This window comes from Oryctolagus cuniculus, chromosome 1 (assembly GCF_964237555.1).
Source record: "Oryctolagus cuniculus chromosome 1, mOryCun1.1, whole genome shotgun sequence".
Lineage (NCBI taxonomy): Eukaryota > Metazoa > Chordata > Mammalia > Lagomorpha > Leporidae > Oryctolagus > Oryctolagus cuniculus.
Window position 1 is genome coordinate 237231978 of NC_091432.1, and position 15247 is coordinate 237247224.

The window sequence follows — 15247 nt, forward strand, 5'->3', positions numbered from 1 at the left end:
GCCGACCAGTGCAGGCTGGCAAGGGAGGTGCATCCGGTGTGCACCCCCCAGGCCTGGGTTACGGCTCTGTGGGGTGCACGCTGGGAACTGGCCCCTTCCTGGCTGTCCCTGAGAGAGCGCAGGGAGAGCGGGGCGGGGCCAGGCAGAGAGAGAGAGCTGGGAAGAGAAGGAGCTGTGAGCCTGGGGGGGGGTGCCCTGAGCCAGGCCCCCCAGGGCTGGAGTCTGGGCTTGGGCAGGAGGGGGCGGCGACCCTGCCAAGGCTGGGCTGGAGCCACAGAGCCGTGCAGAGGTGCCGGGCTGGGGTGTGGGGTGTGGTTTTGCCAACTCATCACAAATCACACAACCCCAGGAGGAGAGGCACCCCCACCCGGCCCCCAGCAGAGGCTGGCCGAGGCAGGGCGTGCCTGGAACCCCCGGGTTCCATCACAATGGGCCAGGGTTCTGGGGACAATCCCGGCTGTGGGCAGACCACAGGGAGAGTGGGCGGTGCACAGGGCCCCTGGGGACCCTGACAGCCGCCATGAAGGTGCTTGGTGACTCTGACGTGGAGGCACAGGTCCAGGAGCTGAAGACCATCACGCGGCTCCAGGGTGAGCCCTGCCCTGGGCAGCCGGGCCTCGAGTCCCCTACCGCCCACGCCCCCACGGGGCTGGGGAAAGGGACCGGGGGCTCGCCCCTGTTAGGGGGCTGGCTTCTAGCTGCTCCCTGAGCCGAGCGCGACAAGGGCCACCCAACCAGCATGGACGAGAAACGGCTTCCCGTTCCCGTGGGGAGTGCCCACCCCACGCCAGGGCCTTAGGCCGCCCAGGGCCCGGCCCGCAGATCCACAGCGCAGGGCGGGGGCAGGAAGCACCCCGCGCACAGCGCGGCCTCCCGGTCTCGCCCGCAGAGCAATGCCGGGCGCTGCAGGTGCAGGGCGTGAAGGAGAAGACGGCCCAGAATAAGGCGACGCTGGCGCACCTGCGCGGCAGCATCCGCCGCGGGGCCCAGGACTTGGCTCTGGCCAACAAGGTGCCCGGGCCTCGGGCGCAGGGCGCGCGCCCCTCCCCGGGCCCCGCCTCGGTCCTGCGGGCCCAGGGGCCCCGGGGGGCTCGGCCTGCGCGGGGACCCCTGTCCTCCGGCCGGCCACGGGGGAGAGACCTGGGCCCCTCGGCGACCCCACCGCGGCCCGGACGCGGCGCCCTGGGGGCAGGGTCCCGTGGAAAGCGCCCGGGGCGGCGGCGGGGAGGGGGCGTCACCCACCGGCCACCCCGGCTCAGCCGCCGCCGCCCCGCAGTACGACCAGGGCACCATCGCCAAGGCCTGCGGGAAGGACGTGCCCTCCAGGCTGGCGCACGGCCGCACCACCGTGGAGGTAACCGCGCCCGGGCGGCACGCGCTCCCCGCCGAGCGACCCGCTCCCCGGGGTCCCCGCGGCGCCCCCTGCGTGCACCCACGCGCGGGCGGTGCCCTCTCGGCCCAGGTGGCGCGCGAGAAGCTGCGCAAGTACATCTTCGACCGCGTGAACGCGCACAACGTGCTCATCCACCTGGTGCGGCGGCGCGGCCAGCGGCTGGAGTGCATGCAGCTGGAGCTGGCGCGCCTGCGCAGTCAGCCCGACGCCACCAAGGAGGAGCTGCGGCTGCTGCAGGTGCGGGGGCGGGGCTCGGCGCGCGGGGGGCGGGGCTCGGCGCGCGGGGGGGCGGGGCTCGGGGCAGGGCAAGGGATAGGGTCGCGGAAGGGGCGGGGATCTGGGCGGGGCCCGGGCGATCGGGGCGGGGCTAGGCTCCCGGGAGGGGCGGGGCTCCGCGGCGGGGGCGGGGCGAGCCCAAGCCCCTGGGAGAGACTGCCCGGCCCGCCGACGCCTTCCTGGGCAGGGTCCGCGCCCCCGGGCCCGCACGCCAGGCCCTTCACGTGCCCCGGGCCGCCCCAGGTCATCCGCCAGCTGGAGAACAACATCGAGAAGACGATGGTCAAGATCACCACGAGCCAGAACATCCGCCTGCTGTACGTGGACCTGCTGGACCACCTGAAGGCGGTGAGCCCGGCGCGGCCGGCGGGGGAGGGGAGGGTCTGGGGGGGCGGGGAGGGGAGGGTCTGGGGGGCGGGGCCGGCCCTGCTGCTGGACCACCTGAAGAAGGTGAGCCCCGCGCGGCCGGCCGGGGGGGGGGGGGTCTCCGGGGGGCGTGGCTGGCCCTGCGCGGGCGCCCGAGGACCAGGAGCAGGACGCGCCTGGCTCGGCGAAAGCGAAGGGCGGGCATGTCCAGTTCTTCGGACCCTCCTGCGTCCCGCGTGGTTTAACTGCCTGCTTCCCGTCGGTCATCTTTCATCGCTGGGCGCGCGGTGCCCCCGGCCGCACCACGGACCAGCGTGGGGCTGTGCCCGGAGGGAGAGCGGTCGAGGAGGGTGACAGCTCCTTGGCGTGGCTGGGAGGGACCCCGACCCTTGGCTCTCTGCTGTGCCCTCCTGCCTGGGCCGCTTGTCCTGGCCCCCGACGCTCACCTGGAGGCCCCGCCCACACTGTTCCTTCACCCCTTGGCAGCCCTCTCTCCTTTTAAAGATTTTAGTTGGAAATCAGAGAGAGAGGTCTTCCATCCGCTGGTTCACTTCCCAATTGGCTGCAGCGGCCAGAGCTGCACTGATCCAAAGCCAGGAGCCGGGAGCTTCTTCCAGGTCTCCCACGCAGGTGCAGGGGCCCAAGCACTTGGGCCATCCTCCACTGCTCGCCCAGGCCACAGCAGAGCTGGATCGGACGTGGAGCAGCCGGGACTCGAACCAGCGCCCATACGGGGTGCCGGTGCTCCAGGCGGCAACTCAGCCCCCTGTGCCACAGCACAGCCCCTCCTTTCTAAAACACGCGTCCCCGGAAGCAGAATGACTCCCTTGGTGTCCCTGAGGGGACGCTTCCCCGGGCGCTCAGGCCCCAGCCCGCGGTGCCAGCCCGGCATCCCACTTCACCCCACGCCGCCCGCTCTGGGAGGACTGGGGGTGCTCGGAGAGCTCAAGGAGCACCCCCCAGGTCACACACTGCTGGGGAGCAGCCTTGGCCTGGGGCCGCGCTCTGCTGCACGCCGGAGCTGCTCCCCCACAGAGGCCCTGGGGGGGCAGGCAAGGTGCCTTCCGGGGGGGGGGGCACGCGGTCGAGGCCTGGAGCAGGGGACGGTGTCTGGGTTGCCCGTGGCCCTGGCACACCTGCCCCTGCCCACCGACGCAGGTGCTGGCGGGCTACCCCGTGGAGCTAGATAAGCTGCAGAACCTGGTGGTGGACTACTGCTCGGAGCTGGCAGACATGACGGTCATGTCCCAGGACGCCATGATGATCACCGACGAGGTCAAGGTGAGCCCAGAACCGAGGCTGGCTCCCCGGGGCCTGTCAAGACACGCCCATGGCCGTCCCTGGGGAGTCACCCGCTGGACAGAGCAGAGGCAGCCGGGCCCGGAAGCCCTGAGGCAGGTGTGGGTCACTCATTGGCCCAGTCTGTGTGCTCTGGGGGAGGGACAGCAGGGGCTGGGCACAGCTGGCCCGTCTTCCCGAAGTGGACAGGGTGAGGAGGCAGCCCCAGCCCCAACACTGCATGATGATGGCGTCAGAGGTAGGGGTGCCGTGGGCCCGCTCAGGGAGGTCCACGGTGGCTCTGCAGGGAGCTTGGGCCGGGCTGGGAGGAATGACCCCGCGAAGGTCCAGTGACTAGAGCGCAGGAGGAGGTGCGGGGGCGGGCCCGCTGGCCTGGAGCCCAGCAGGAGCTGGAGGGCCACAGGCAGATGTGTGCTTCGGAAAGGGGTGCTCTGGCCACAGGGGCGGGAGGCTGTGGCCGCATACACACCGGCCCCTTGGGCAGGCCCGTGGGGGTGTGGCCAAAAGTGGGAGGAGTGAGAGTCCGTGACAGGCGACCCTTGAGTCGCGGCCGAGAGAGTCTGGGGCAGATGGTGAACTCAGCTTTAGACGTGCAGGGTCCACGCCAGGGGCTCTCGGCGGAGCTGGGCAGCGGGCAGCTGCAGGTAGTGGGGGGCTCAGGCTGGAGAGAACCCCGGGAGGTGCGTGTGCATCAGGGTCCCGCACTGAGGAGGCAACGGGGGTCCCTGGAGCGGCGGCCTCGGCGCTGCTGCAAACCCAGTGCAAGCAGAGTCTGACTGCCGCCCTTGGTGGGAGGGGAGGCCTGGGAAAGCCCCCCGTGCCCGCGTCCCCAGGGGCCTGGGTGAGCCCCCCATCCCCATGCCCCCAGAGGCCTAGGTGAACCCTCCACGCCCCCTCCACGGCCCCTGTCCGGGGGGGGCCTGGATGAGCCAGCGCCCTCCACGCCCCCTGTCCCGGGGGGGGCCTGGGTGAGCCAGCCCCCTCCATGCCCCCTCCATGCCCCCTGTCCCGGGGGGGCCTGGGTGAGCCAGCCCGCTCCACGCCCCCTCCACGCCCCCTCCATGGCCCCTCCACACCCCCTGTCCCGGGGGGGCCTGGGTGAGCCAGCGCCCTCCACGCCCCCTGTCCCAGGGGGGCCTGGGTGAGCCAGCCCCCTCCACGCCCCCTGTCCCGGGGGGGCCTGGGTGAGCCGGCCCCCCCACGCCCCCCGCCCGCCCGCAGAGGAACATGAGGCAGGGGGAGGCCAGCTTCATGGAGGAGCGCAGGGCGCGGGAGAACCGGCTGAGCCAGCAGAAGAAGCTCATTGACAAGATTCACACCAAAGAGACCAGCGAGAAGCTCCGCCGGGTGGGCCTGGACACGGGGACAGGGACGGGGGGACACGGGGGACAGCTGGGGGACAGGGGACAACTGGGGGACACGGGGACAGCTGGGGGACACGGGGGACAGGGGGGACACGGGGACAGGGGACACGGGGGACGGGGACACGGGGGACACGGGGGACACGGGGGACTCGGGGGACACGGGGGACAGGGACAGCTGGGGGACGGGGACACGGGGACAGGGGACAGCTGGGGATGGGGGACAGCTGGGGATGGGGGACAGCTGGGGGACGGGGGACAGCTGGGGATGGGGGACAGCTGGGGGACACAGGGACAGGGGAAAGCTGGGGGACGGGGGACACGGGGACAGCTGGGGGACGGGGGACAGCTGGGGATGGGGGACAGCTGGGGGACAGCTGGGGGACACGGGGACGGGGACAGCTGGGGGACAGGGGACAGCTGGGGGACAGCTGGGGGACAGCTGGGGGACGGGGGACAGCTGGGGACGGGGGACACGGGGACGGGGACAGCTGGGGATGGGGACAGCTGGGGGACAGCTGGGGGACAGCTGGGGGACGGGGGACAGCTGGGGACAGGGGACAGCTGGGGACGGGGACAGCTGGGGGACAGCTGGGGGACAGGGGACAGCTGGAGGACAGGGGACAGCTGGGGATGGGGGACAGCTGGGGGACAGGGGACAGCTGGGGGACGGGGGACAGCTGGGGGACAGGGGACACGGGGACAGCTGGGGGACGGGGGACAGCTGGGGGACGGGGGACACGGGGACAGGGGACAGCTGGGGGACACGGGGCCTGGGGACAGCTGGGGGACAGCTGGGGGACGGGGGACAGCTGGGGGACGGGGGACACGGGGACAGGGGACAGCTGGGGGACAGGGGACAGCTGGGGATGGGGGACAGCTGGGGGACGGGGGACAGCTGGGGGACAGGGGACAGCTGGGGACGGGGACAGCTGGGGGACAGCTGGGGGACAGGGGACAGCTGGAGGACAGGGGACAGCTGGGGATGGGGGACAGCTGGGGGACAGGGGACAGCTGGGGGACGGGGGACAGCTGGGGGACAGGGGACACGGGGACAGCTGGGGGACGGGGGACAGCTGGGGGACGGGGGACACGGGGACAGGGGACAGCTGGGGGACGGGGGACAGCTGGGGGACGGGGGACACGGGGACAGGGGACAGCTGGGGGACACGGGGCCTGGGGACAGCTGGGGGACAGCTGGGGGACGGGGGACAGCTGGGGGACGGGGGACATGGGGACAGGGGACAGCTGGGGGACAGGGGACAGCTGGGGATGGGGGACAGCTGGGGGACAGGGGACAGCTGGGGATGGGGGACACGGGGACAGGGGACAGCTGGGGATGGGGGACAGCTGGGGGATGGGGGACAGCTGGGGATGGGGGACAGCTGGGGGACAGGGGACAGCTGGGGGACGGGGGACACGGGGACAGGGGACAGGGGGACAGGGGACACGGGGGACACGGGAACAGGGGACAGCTGGGGGACGGGGGATAGCTGGGGGACGGGGGACACGGGGGACACGGGAACAGGGGACAGCTGGGGGACGGGGGATAGCTGGGGGACGGGGGACACGGGGACAGGGGACAGCTGGGGATGGGGGACAGCTGGGGGACGGGGGACAGCCGGGGGATGGGGGACAGCTGGGGGACAGCTGGGGGACAGGGGACAACTGGGGGACGGGGGACAGCTGGGGGACAGGGGACAGCTGGGGACGGGGACAGCTGGGGGACAGCTGGGGGACAGGGGACAGCTGGGGGACAGGGGACAGCTGGGGATGGGGGACAGCTGGGGGACAGGGGACAGCTGGGGGACGGGGGACAGCTGGGGGACGGGGGACACGGGGACAGCTGGGGGACGGGGGACAGCTGGGGGACGGGGGACACGGGGACAGGGGACAGCTGGGGGACACGGGGCCTGGGGACAGCTGGGGGACAGCTGGGGGACGGGGGACAGCTGGGGGACGGGGGACACGGGGACAGGGGACAGCTGGGGGACAGGGGACAGCTGGGGATGGGGGACAGCTGGGGGACGGGGGACAGCTGGGGATGGGGGACACGGGGACAGGGGACAGCTGGGGATGGGGGACAGCTGGGGGACGGGGGACAGCTGGGGATGGGGGACACGGGGACAGGGGACAGCTGGGGATGGGGGACAGCTGGGGGACAGGGGACAGCTGGGGGACGGGGGACACGGGGACAGGGGACACGGGGACAGGGGAACAGGGGACAGCTGGGGGACGGGGGATAGCTGGGGGACGGGGGACACGGGGGACACGGGAACAGGGGACAGCTGGGGGACGGGGGATAGCTGGGGGACGGGGGACACGGGGGACACGGGAACAGGGGACAGCTGGGGGACGGGGGATAGCTGGGGGACGGGGGACACGGGGACAGGGGACAGCTGGGGATGGGGGACAGCTGGGGGACGGGGGACAGCTGGGGGATGGGGGACAGCTGGGGGACAGCTGGGGGACAGGGGACAACTGGGGGACACGGGGACAGCTGGGGGACAGGGGACAGCTGGGGGACGGGGGACAACTGGGGGACAGGGGGCACGGGGGACACGGGAACAGGGGACAGCTGGGGGACACGGGGACAACTGGGGGACAGGGGGCACGGGGGACACGGGGACATGGGGGACATGGGGACAGGGGACAGCTGGGGCACAGGGGACAGCTGGGGGACGGGGGACAGCTGGGGGACAGGGGGCACGGGGGACACGGGAACAGGGGACAGCTGGGGGACACGGGGACAACTGGGGGACGGGGGACACGGGGGACACGGGGACACGGGGGACACGGGGACAGGGGACAGCTGGGGGACAGGGGACAGCTGGGGGACGGGGGACAGCTGGGGGACACGGGGACAACTGGGGGATGGGGGACAGCTAGGGGACAGCTGGGGGACACGGGGACAGCTGGGGGACGGGGGACAGCTGGGGGACGGGGGACACGGGAACAGGGGACAGCTGGGGGACACAGGGACAGCTGGGGGACACGGGGACAGCTGGGGGACGGGGGACAGCTGGGGGACATGGGGACAACTGGGGGACACGGGGACAGCTGGGGGACGGGGGACAGCTGGGGGACATGGGGACAACTGGGGGACACGGGGACAGCTGGGGGACGGGGGACAGCTGGGGGACAGGGGACAGCTGGGGGACACAGGGACAGCTGGGGGACAGGGGACAGCTGGGGGACACAGGGACAGCTGGGGGATGGGGGACAGCTGAGGGACACGGGGACAGCTGGGGGACAGGGGACAACTGGGGGACAGGGGACAACTGGGGGACACGGGGACAGCTGGGGGACAGGGGACAGCTGGGGGACACAGGGACAGCTGGGGGATGGGGGACAGCTGAGGGACACGGGGACAGCTGGGGGACAGGGGACAGCTGGGGGACAGGGGACAACTGGGGGACACGGGGACAACTGGGGGACACGGGGGACATGGGGACAGCTGGGGGACGGGGGACAACTGGGGGACATGGGGACATGGGGGACACGGGGACAGCTGGGGGACGGGGGACATGGGGACAGCTGGGGGACGGGGGACAGCTGGGGATGGGGGACAGCTGGGGGACGGGGGACAGCTGGGGGACAGCTGGGGGACACGGGGACAACTGGGGGACACGGGGACAGCTGGGGGACAGGGAACAGCTGGGGGACAGGGGACAGCTGGGGGACGGGGGACAGCTGGGGGACACGGGGGACAGCTGGGGGACGGGGGACACGGGGACAGCTGGGGGACACGGGGACAGCCAGTGGACTCTGCTCAGGGTGCACTCCTTGTGGACGATGCCACTCACCCTCCTGCCCCTCCTCCCATCAGGGCCAGAGGGACTTGGACTTCCCATCCAACCTGATGGCCATGGAAACCCAGAAAGGTGAGGCCTCTGCCCCACAGCCCAGCCCCCGTCAGGACTCGTGAGGCCCGAGGCAAGCTGCCATGACCGGGCGCCCGATGGTCTCCCGCCTCCCCTGAGCTGCCTCTGCAGGGTCTGGGAGCCGCGGGCCCAGGGTGGCTGCAGAGACACTGCCCCTCGGCCGCACAGGTCACCCGGTGACCCCGGAGCTTCCTGTGAGAAGCAGCCCTCAGGCCCGGTGCGCCCTGCCCTCGTCTCCTCCTGTCGCTCGTCCTGGGGCGTCCCCGAAGGGTGGGGCTGAGGAGGAGCAGGTGCAGGCGCAGGGGCCCACAGCCAGCCCCCTGAGGGCCAGGCAAGGACAGAGGGGCCCCGCGGCCCCACACAGGCTCCTGCACAGTGGCCGTGCGCTGACTGGCCCTCCCCTCTGCTCCACTCTGCCCAGTAAGGAGAAAAGAGACCTCCATGGCCGACATAGAGTACCAGTCGGAGGTCATCACGCTGGTGGACAGGGTGAAGTCGGCTGTGCAGTGCTCTCACCTCTGGGTAGGCTCCTGGGCGCGGGGGTGGCCGAGCGGGGCCTCCGGAGTGGACACAGGAAGCCGCAGGCCCTGCACCTGCTGCTCCCGGCCTGGGAGGACACCTGGGCGGGTGGGGTGCTGCTCAGAGCGGAGGGCACTCCCAGGACGCAGCCGGCGTAGCCAAGCCCTGTCCCCGGGGGCGGCACAGGGCCTGTTGGCACTTGAGGACCCGTATGCCAGGGGCGGGCCTCTGCCTCCTCCTTCAGCCCCTTCCCAAGTGACAGGGTGGCCAAGCTGACCACAGCCACCAGACGCTTCACCGGAGCGCCTTGTCCTCAGCCTCAGCCAAGTGCTGCAGGGCGGGACTTCGTCCCCAGCCGTGGCGCCCTCGGCTGGCTCGGCTCGCCCTCCGGGAGCCCCCTCCCTGCCTTCTTGGCTCAGTCCTGCCTTCTCTCCCCGGGCTGCCAGGACATCGCGGGCCGGTTCCTGTCTCAGAACAACACCGAGGAGAACCTGGGGCTGCAGATGCAGGACTGCGAGGGGCGGCGGGCGCAGCTGGAGGCCCTGATGAAGAAGCTGGAACTGGAGGAGGCCCTGCTCAAGTTCCACCAGACCCCCAGCTCCGTCAGGTGCGCGGGGGCTCCCGCAGCCCTGCAGGGGAGCTGGGCGCCGCCCGGCCCGGCCCTCAGGTGCCCCCACCGTTCTCAGCTTCAACTCCATCGAGAAGAGGCTGACAGACACGCTGCGGGCGGAGGAGGACCGGCTGCGGCTGGCTCGCAAGAGCGTGGCCAAGAGCCAGAAGCTGCTGCTGACCATCCAGACCGGCATCGACAACCTCTACATCCGGCTCATCGGCGTCGCCCTGCCGGCCGCACAGGTGCCCGGCGGGTGGGGGCCGCTTGCCAGGGCGAGGCAGAGGCCAGCCCAAGGCCCCCTCCCTGCACAGGTGCACAGCGCGGGTGGGGGCCGCTCGCTGGGGGGAGGCAGAGGCCAGCCCAAGGCCCCCTCCCTGCACAGGTGCACAGCGCGGGTGGGGGCCGCTCGCCGGGGGGAGGCAGAGGCCAGCCCAAGGCCCCCTCCCAGCAGTGGGGCCCAGGCCGGGTGGAGGGGTGGGATGGGGGCCCCGAGGTGAGGCCCAGGCCAGCCCAAGCCCTCCCCCCGCCACACAGGAGGAAGCAGCACCCCCCGACACCCTGGACGTGTGCTCCAAGCTGGCCTTCTGCGAGCGGAAGCTCACGTACCTAGCTGACAAAGTGCAGGCGCTGTCCAGGACTGAAGAGGTAACCGGGGGCGGGCGGGCCCCCCGGGCAGCCCCGGTGGCCGCAGAGCTGAGGGGGGGCTGTGCCTGCAGGTGGACACGAAGGTGAGGGAGGCGCTGGAGTCCTCGACCCTCAAGGAGAAGCGCAACACCCGGATCAGCTTTGAGGACCTGGAGGATATGATAGGTGCGCGGGGGGCCTGGGCTGGGGGCGGGGCGCGTGCCCCTGTCCCACCGGCACATCCTGGTCAACCTGGTCATCCCCGTGGGGCTGCAGGAACCCAGAGGGCCTTTAAGTGATGGGGTGACCGGGCGGCGGCGCAGGGCAGCCACGGCCTCGGGGACAAGTCACGGCCCAGGGGCGGCAGCGCGGAGAGGCGGCCGCGAGTCGGAGGGTGCGGGGGACAGCGGCGGGCGCGCAGGGACCGGGCTGCCAGCCGCGCCGCGCCCCGCAGACACCTTCCAGTTCGCGGACATGGACCACAGCTACGTCCCGTCGCGGGCCGACATCAAGAAGCAGGCGCAGGGGCTGATCGAAGCGAAGTTCAAGTCGGCCAAGAAGAAGAAGAAGTAGCCCCGCCCGCCCCAGCCCGCGCTTTCGTACACGAATAAACATTTTTCCAGCATTGCCTAGGCGCGCGGCCCTCGGGGTCTCCAGGGACAGGGACTGGGCGGGGCTCGGGGGCGGGGCGGGGGCGGGGCGGGGGCGTGTCCCGGGTAGCCCGGCCCGCGCGTGCGCCGTCCGCCCCGCGCCCGTGGCCCTCGCGGCGCGCCGTAGCCGAGCGGCGCCAAGATGGCGGCGCTGGCGGGCGGAGAGCGGCCGCGCTGGGGGCCTCGGGGGCCAGCGCGGAGCCGCCGCAGCTGAGGACCGGCAGCCGCCTCAGGCAGGCTCGGCCTGCGGGAGGGCGCGCCGGCTCCGGCCTCGGGAAGGGTCTGGGCCGCCGGGACATGGTGCGCGCCGCGCCGCGCCGCAGCTGAGCTCCCGGGCCTCGCAGGCTCGGACGCGCCGCGCGAAGATGTTCTCCGCTCTCAAGAAGCTCGTGGGGTCGGAGCAGGCCCCTGGCCGGGACAAGCACATCCCCGCCGGGCTGCAGTCCATGAACCAGGCGCTGCAGAGGCGCTTCGCCAAGGGGGTGCAGTACAACAGTGAGTGCGCGGGCCGGCGGGGGGCGGCGGGGGGCGGGGGTCCCTGCGGGCGGCGGCCGGGGCGGGGTGGGCGGCGGGGGGCGGGGGTCCCTGCGGGCGGCGGCCGGGGCGGGGTGGGCGGCCGGGGGCCGCAGGTCGCCGCCGCCGCCAGCGCGCGCGACGGCGACCCGGGCTGCGCGGCGCTGCCCGCAGAACCTGCCCCGGCAGCTGCGGCGCCCTGTTGGCCCAGGGGACCTGCGGGGGACCCCGCCGGGGGGCTTGGCCCGCGCGCGCAGCAGGGCCGGTGGGCGCTGGAAGCCGCCGGCCTGGGGTCTCGGGTCGTCCGTGCGCCTGGAGCTCAGCGTGGAGCCGGGGTGCGAGCTGCGCCACACTTCTCGCCGCCTTCTTCTTTCTTTATTTTGGTGAGGACGTGGCCTGGAGGGCGGTGCGGGCGTTTAGGTTGGGCCCCGCGAGTCCGCGCGGGAGCTTACAGGTGTCAGCGGGGACCTCCGTCGGCCCCGCGTGCGGTCGGCGCGGACGCGCGCGCGCGCCCTTGCTTGGCTGCGGTCCCCAGGCCTTGCCTGACACCGAATCCCAGCGCCGTGCAGGGAGGCCTGCAACTGGACACCTGCGGCCCGGAGGCCCCTGGGCTGGCGGGGCGGCGCTCACCGCTCACCTGCCCCGAGCCTTCCCCGGAGCGACCCTGCGCCCTCCGTAGGGGAGCTGCGGGCTGGGCAGAGCTGAGCCTCCTCCGGGTCCCGAGGGTGAGGGTGGCCGGGCCCAGCCCCCCCGGGCAGAGGAGGACTTAGCGCAGCTCCTTAAAGGTTTCGTTATTTATTTCAGGGACAGAGTTACAGAGGGAGAGAGGGAGAGAGGGAGAGGGAAGGAGGGAGGGGGAGGGGGAGAGGGGGAGGGAGAGGGAGGGGTCTCCCACCCGCTGGTTCACTCCCCAGATGGTTGTAACGGCCAGGGCTGGGCCAAGCCGAAGTCAGCCTGGAGCTCCATCCGGGTCTCCCACGCGGGTGCAGGGCCCAAGGACTCGGGCATCGTCCACTGCTCTCCCAGGCCACAGCAGGAGCTGGATCGGAAGTGGAGCAGCCGGACTGGAACCAGCGCCTATGTGGGATGCGGGCACTGCAGGCGGCAGCTTTAACCCGCTACGCCCCGGCGCCGGCCCCAGGCTCTCAATAGTGTCGCAGGCAGGAGGATACAGCAGGGAGGCCCGCAGGCAGGTCAGGTTAGGGGCGTGGTCTGAGGGGACTGTGGTCTGAGGGGTTCCGTGGTCTGAGGGGACTGTGGTCTGAGGGGTTCCGTGGTCTGGGGGACGTGGTCTGAGGGGTTCCGTGGTCTGGGGGACGTGGTCTGGGGGGTTCCGTGGTCTGGGGGACGTCGTCGGGGGGATGTGGTCTGAGGGGACGTGGTCTGAGGGGTTCCGTGGTCTGAGGGGACTGTGGTCTGGGGGACGTGGTCTGAGGGGACTGTGGTCTGGGGGACGTGGTCTGAGGGGTTCCGTGGTCTGGGGGACGTGGTCTGAGGGGTTCCGTGGTCTGGGGGACGTCGTCGGGGGGATGTGGTCTGAGGGGACGTGGTCTGAGGGGTTCCGTGGTCTGAGGGGACGTGGTCTGAGGGGTTCCGTGGTCTGAGGGGTTCCGTGGTCTGAGGGGACGTGGTCTGGGGGACGTGGTCTGAGGGGTTCTGTGGTCTGAGGGGACTGTGGTCTGGGGGACGTGGTCTGGAGGACGTGCCTTTAGTGGCGGCCCTTTTTAGTTAGGGTCACTGTTCCCACGTGCTTGCGAGGAGGCGGCGGGCAGCTCGGCCGGAGGACAAGGCGTGGGTGGAGCGAGTCCGCTGAGCAGAGGGGTCTGGGGCCAGGACCACAGGGGAGTGGGGAGTGGGAGAGTAGGGGAGTGGGGAGTGGGTTCCGGCCCCAGAGGGGGGCTGGGCTGGGGCCTCCAGGCCTGGTGGGGAGCAGGGGAGCGAGGCGTGGGCTCGCTGGGTGCCGAGGACAGGCAGTGCTGGACGCTGGACGTGGCCCCGGCGCGAGGCGCGGGCACTGGGGTAGGCGTGGGCTTTTCGTGGTGTGAGATACAAGGACATGATCGCACGGTTGCAGGCAAGGTGGGACTGGGGCAGCCGAGGGTCTCCGCCAGGTGGGACTGGGGCGGCCGAGGGTCTCCGCCAGGTGGGACTGGGGCGGCCGAGGGTCTCCGCCAGGTGGGACTGGGGCGGCCGAGGGTCTCCGCCAGGTGGGACTGGGGCGGCCGAGGGTCTCCGCCAGGTGGGACTGGGGCGGCCGAGGGTCTCCGCCAGGTGGGACTGGGGCGGCCGAGGGTCTCCGCCAGGTGGGACTGGGGCGGCCGAGGGTCTCCGCCAGGTGGGACTGGGGCGGCCGAGGGTCTCCGCCAGGTGGGACTGGCGCGGCCGAGGGTCTCCGCCAGGTGGGACTGGGGCGGCCGAGGGTCTCCGCCAGGTGGGACTGGCGCGGCCGAGGGTCTCCGCCAGGTGGGACTGGGGCGGCCGAGGGTCTCCGCCAGGTGGGACTGGGGCGGCCGAGGGTCTCCGCCAGGTGGGACTGGGGCGGCCGAGGGTCTCCGCCAGGTGGGACTGGGGCGGCCGAGGGTCTCCGCCAGGTGGGACTGGGGCGGCCGAGGGTCTCCGCCAGGTGGGACTGGGGCGGCCGAGGGTCTCCGCCAGGTGGGACTGGCGCGGCCGAGGGTCTCCGCCAGGTGGGACTGGGGCGGCCGAGGGTCTCCGCCAGGTGGGACTGGGGCGGCCGAGGGTCTCCGCCAGGTGGGACTGGGGCGGCCGAGGGTCTCCGCCAGGTGGGACTGGGGCGGCCGAGGGTCTCCGCCAGGTGGGACTGGGGCGGCCGAGGGTCTCCGCCAGGTGGGACTGGGGCGGCCGAGGGTCTCCGCCAGGTGGGACTGGGGCGGCCGAGGGTCTCCGCCAGGTGGGACTGGGGCGGCCGAGGGTCTCCGCCAGGTGGGACTGGGGCGGCCGAGGGTCTCCTCCAGGTGGGACTGGGGCGGCCGAGGGTCTCCGCCAGGTGGGACTGGGGCGGCCGAGGGTCTCCGCCAGGTGGGACTGGGGCGGCCGAGGGTCTCCGCCAGGTGGGACTGGCGCGGCCGAGGGTCTCCGCCAGGTGGGACTGGGGCGGCCGAGGGTCTCCGCCAGGTGGGACTGGCGCGGCCGAGGGTCTCCGCCAGGTGGGACTGGGGCGGCCGAGGGTCTCCGCCAGGTGGGACTGGGGCGGCCGAGGGTCTCCGCCAGGTGGGACTGGGGCGGCCGAGGGTCTCCGCCAGGTGGGACTGGGGCGGCCGAGGGTCTCCGCCAGGTGGGACTGGGGCGGCCGAGGGTCTCCGCCAGGTGGGACTGGGGCGGCCGAGGGTCTCCGCCAGGTGGGACTGGGGCGGCCGAGGGTCTCCGCCAGGTGGGACTGGGGCGGCCGAGGGTCTCCGCCAGGTGGGACTGGGGCGGCCGAGGGTCTCCGCCAGGTGGGACTGGGGCGGCCGAGGGTCTCCGCCAGGTGGGACTGGGGCGGCCGAGGGTCTCCGCCAGGTGGGACTGGGGCAGCCGAGGGTCTCCGCCAGGTGGGACTGGGGCAGCCGAGGGTCTCCGCCAGGTGGGACTGGCACGGCCGAGGGTCTCCGCCAGGTGGGACTGGCACGGCCGAGGGTCTCCGCCAGGTGGGACTGGCACGGCCGAGGGTCTCCGCCAGGTGGGACTGGGGTGGCGAGGGTCTCCGCCAGGGCGCCGGGCTCCTCGGGTCCCAGGGCAGCGCCCCTGCA

General features: G+C 72.9%; 2 protein-coding genes across 10 annotated transcripts in view; both read left to right on the top strand.

Moving 5' to 3' along the window:
• On the top strand, positions 1-10937 carry CCDC183 (coiled-coil domain containing 183). 8 transcript variants are annotated; one of them, XM_070059355.1, is made up of 14 exons: positions 1-590; positions 890-1011; positions 1277-1354; positions 1463-1630; positions 1913-2017; positions 3194-3316; positions 4556-4681; positions 8525-8579; positions 9001-9101; positions 9545-9705; positions 9785-10022; positions 10246-10356; positions 10428-10521; positions 10790-10937. In XM_070059355.1, exons 1-14 carry the CDS (start codon positions 521-523, stop codon positions 10906-10908), a joined length of 1671 nt encoding a protein of 556 aa, XP_069915456.1. In that variant the 5' UTR covers positions 1-520; the 3' UTR covers positions 10909-10937. The 8 variants fall into 8 exon arrangements, 7 of the variants coding, with proteins under 7 accessions (XP_069915456.1, XP_069915465.1, XP_069915444.1 ...); XM_070059364.1 differs by having other exon boundaries at positions 9785-9953; XR_011382930.1 differs by having other exon boundaries at positions 9545-10022; positions 10790-10833.
• A 160-nt stretch (positions 10938-11097) lies between these two features.
• RABL6 (RAB, member RAS oncogene family like 6) overlaps positions 11098-15247 on the top strand; it is a 33679-nt gene continuing 29529 nt past the window's right edge. The window contains exon 1 of one of the 2 annotated variants that reach the window (XM_070059332.1): positions 11098-11480. In XM_070059332.1, the coding sequence (XP_069915433.1) occupies positions 11351-11480 (130 nt within the window). In that variant the 5' untranslated portion in view covers positions 11098-11350. The remainder of the gene's footprint in view (positions 11481-15247) is intronic. The other variant, XM_070059337.1, reaches the window with a different exon arrangement.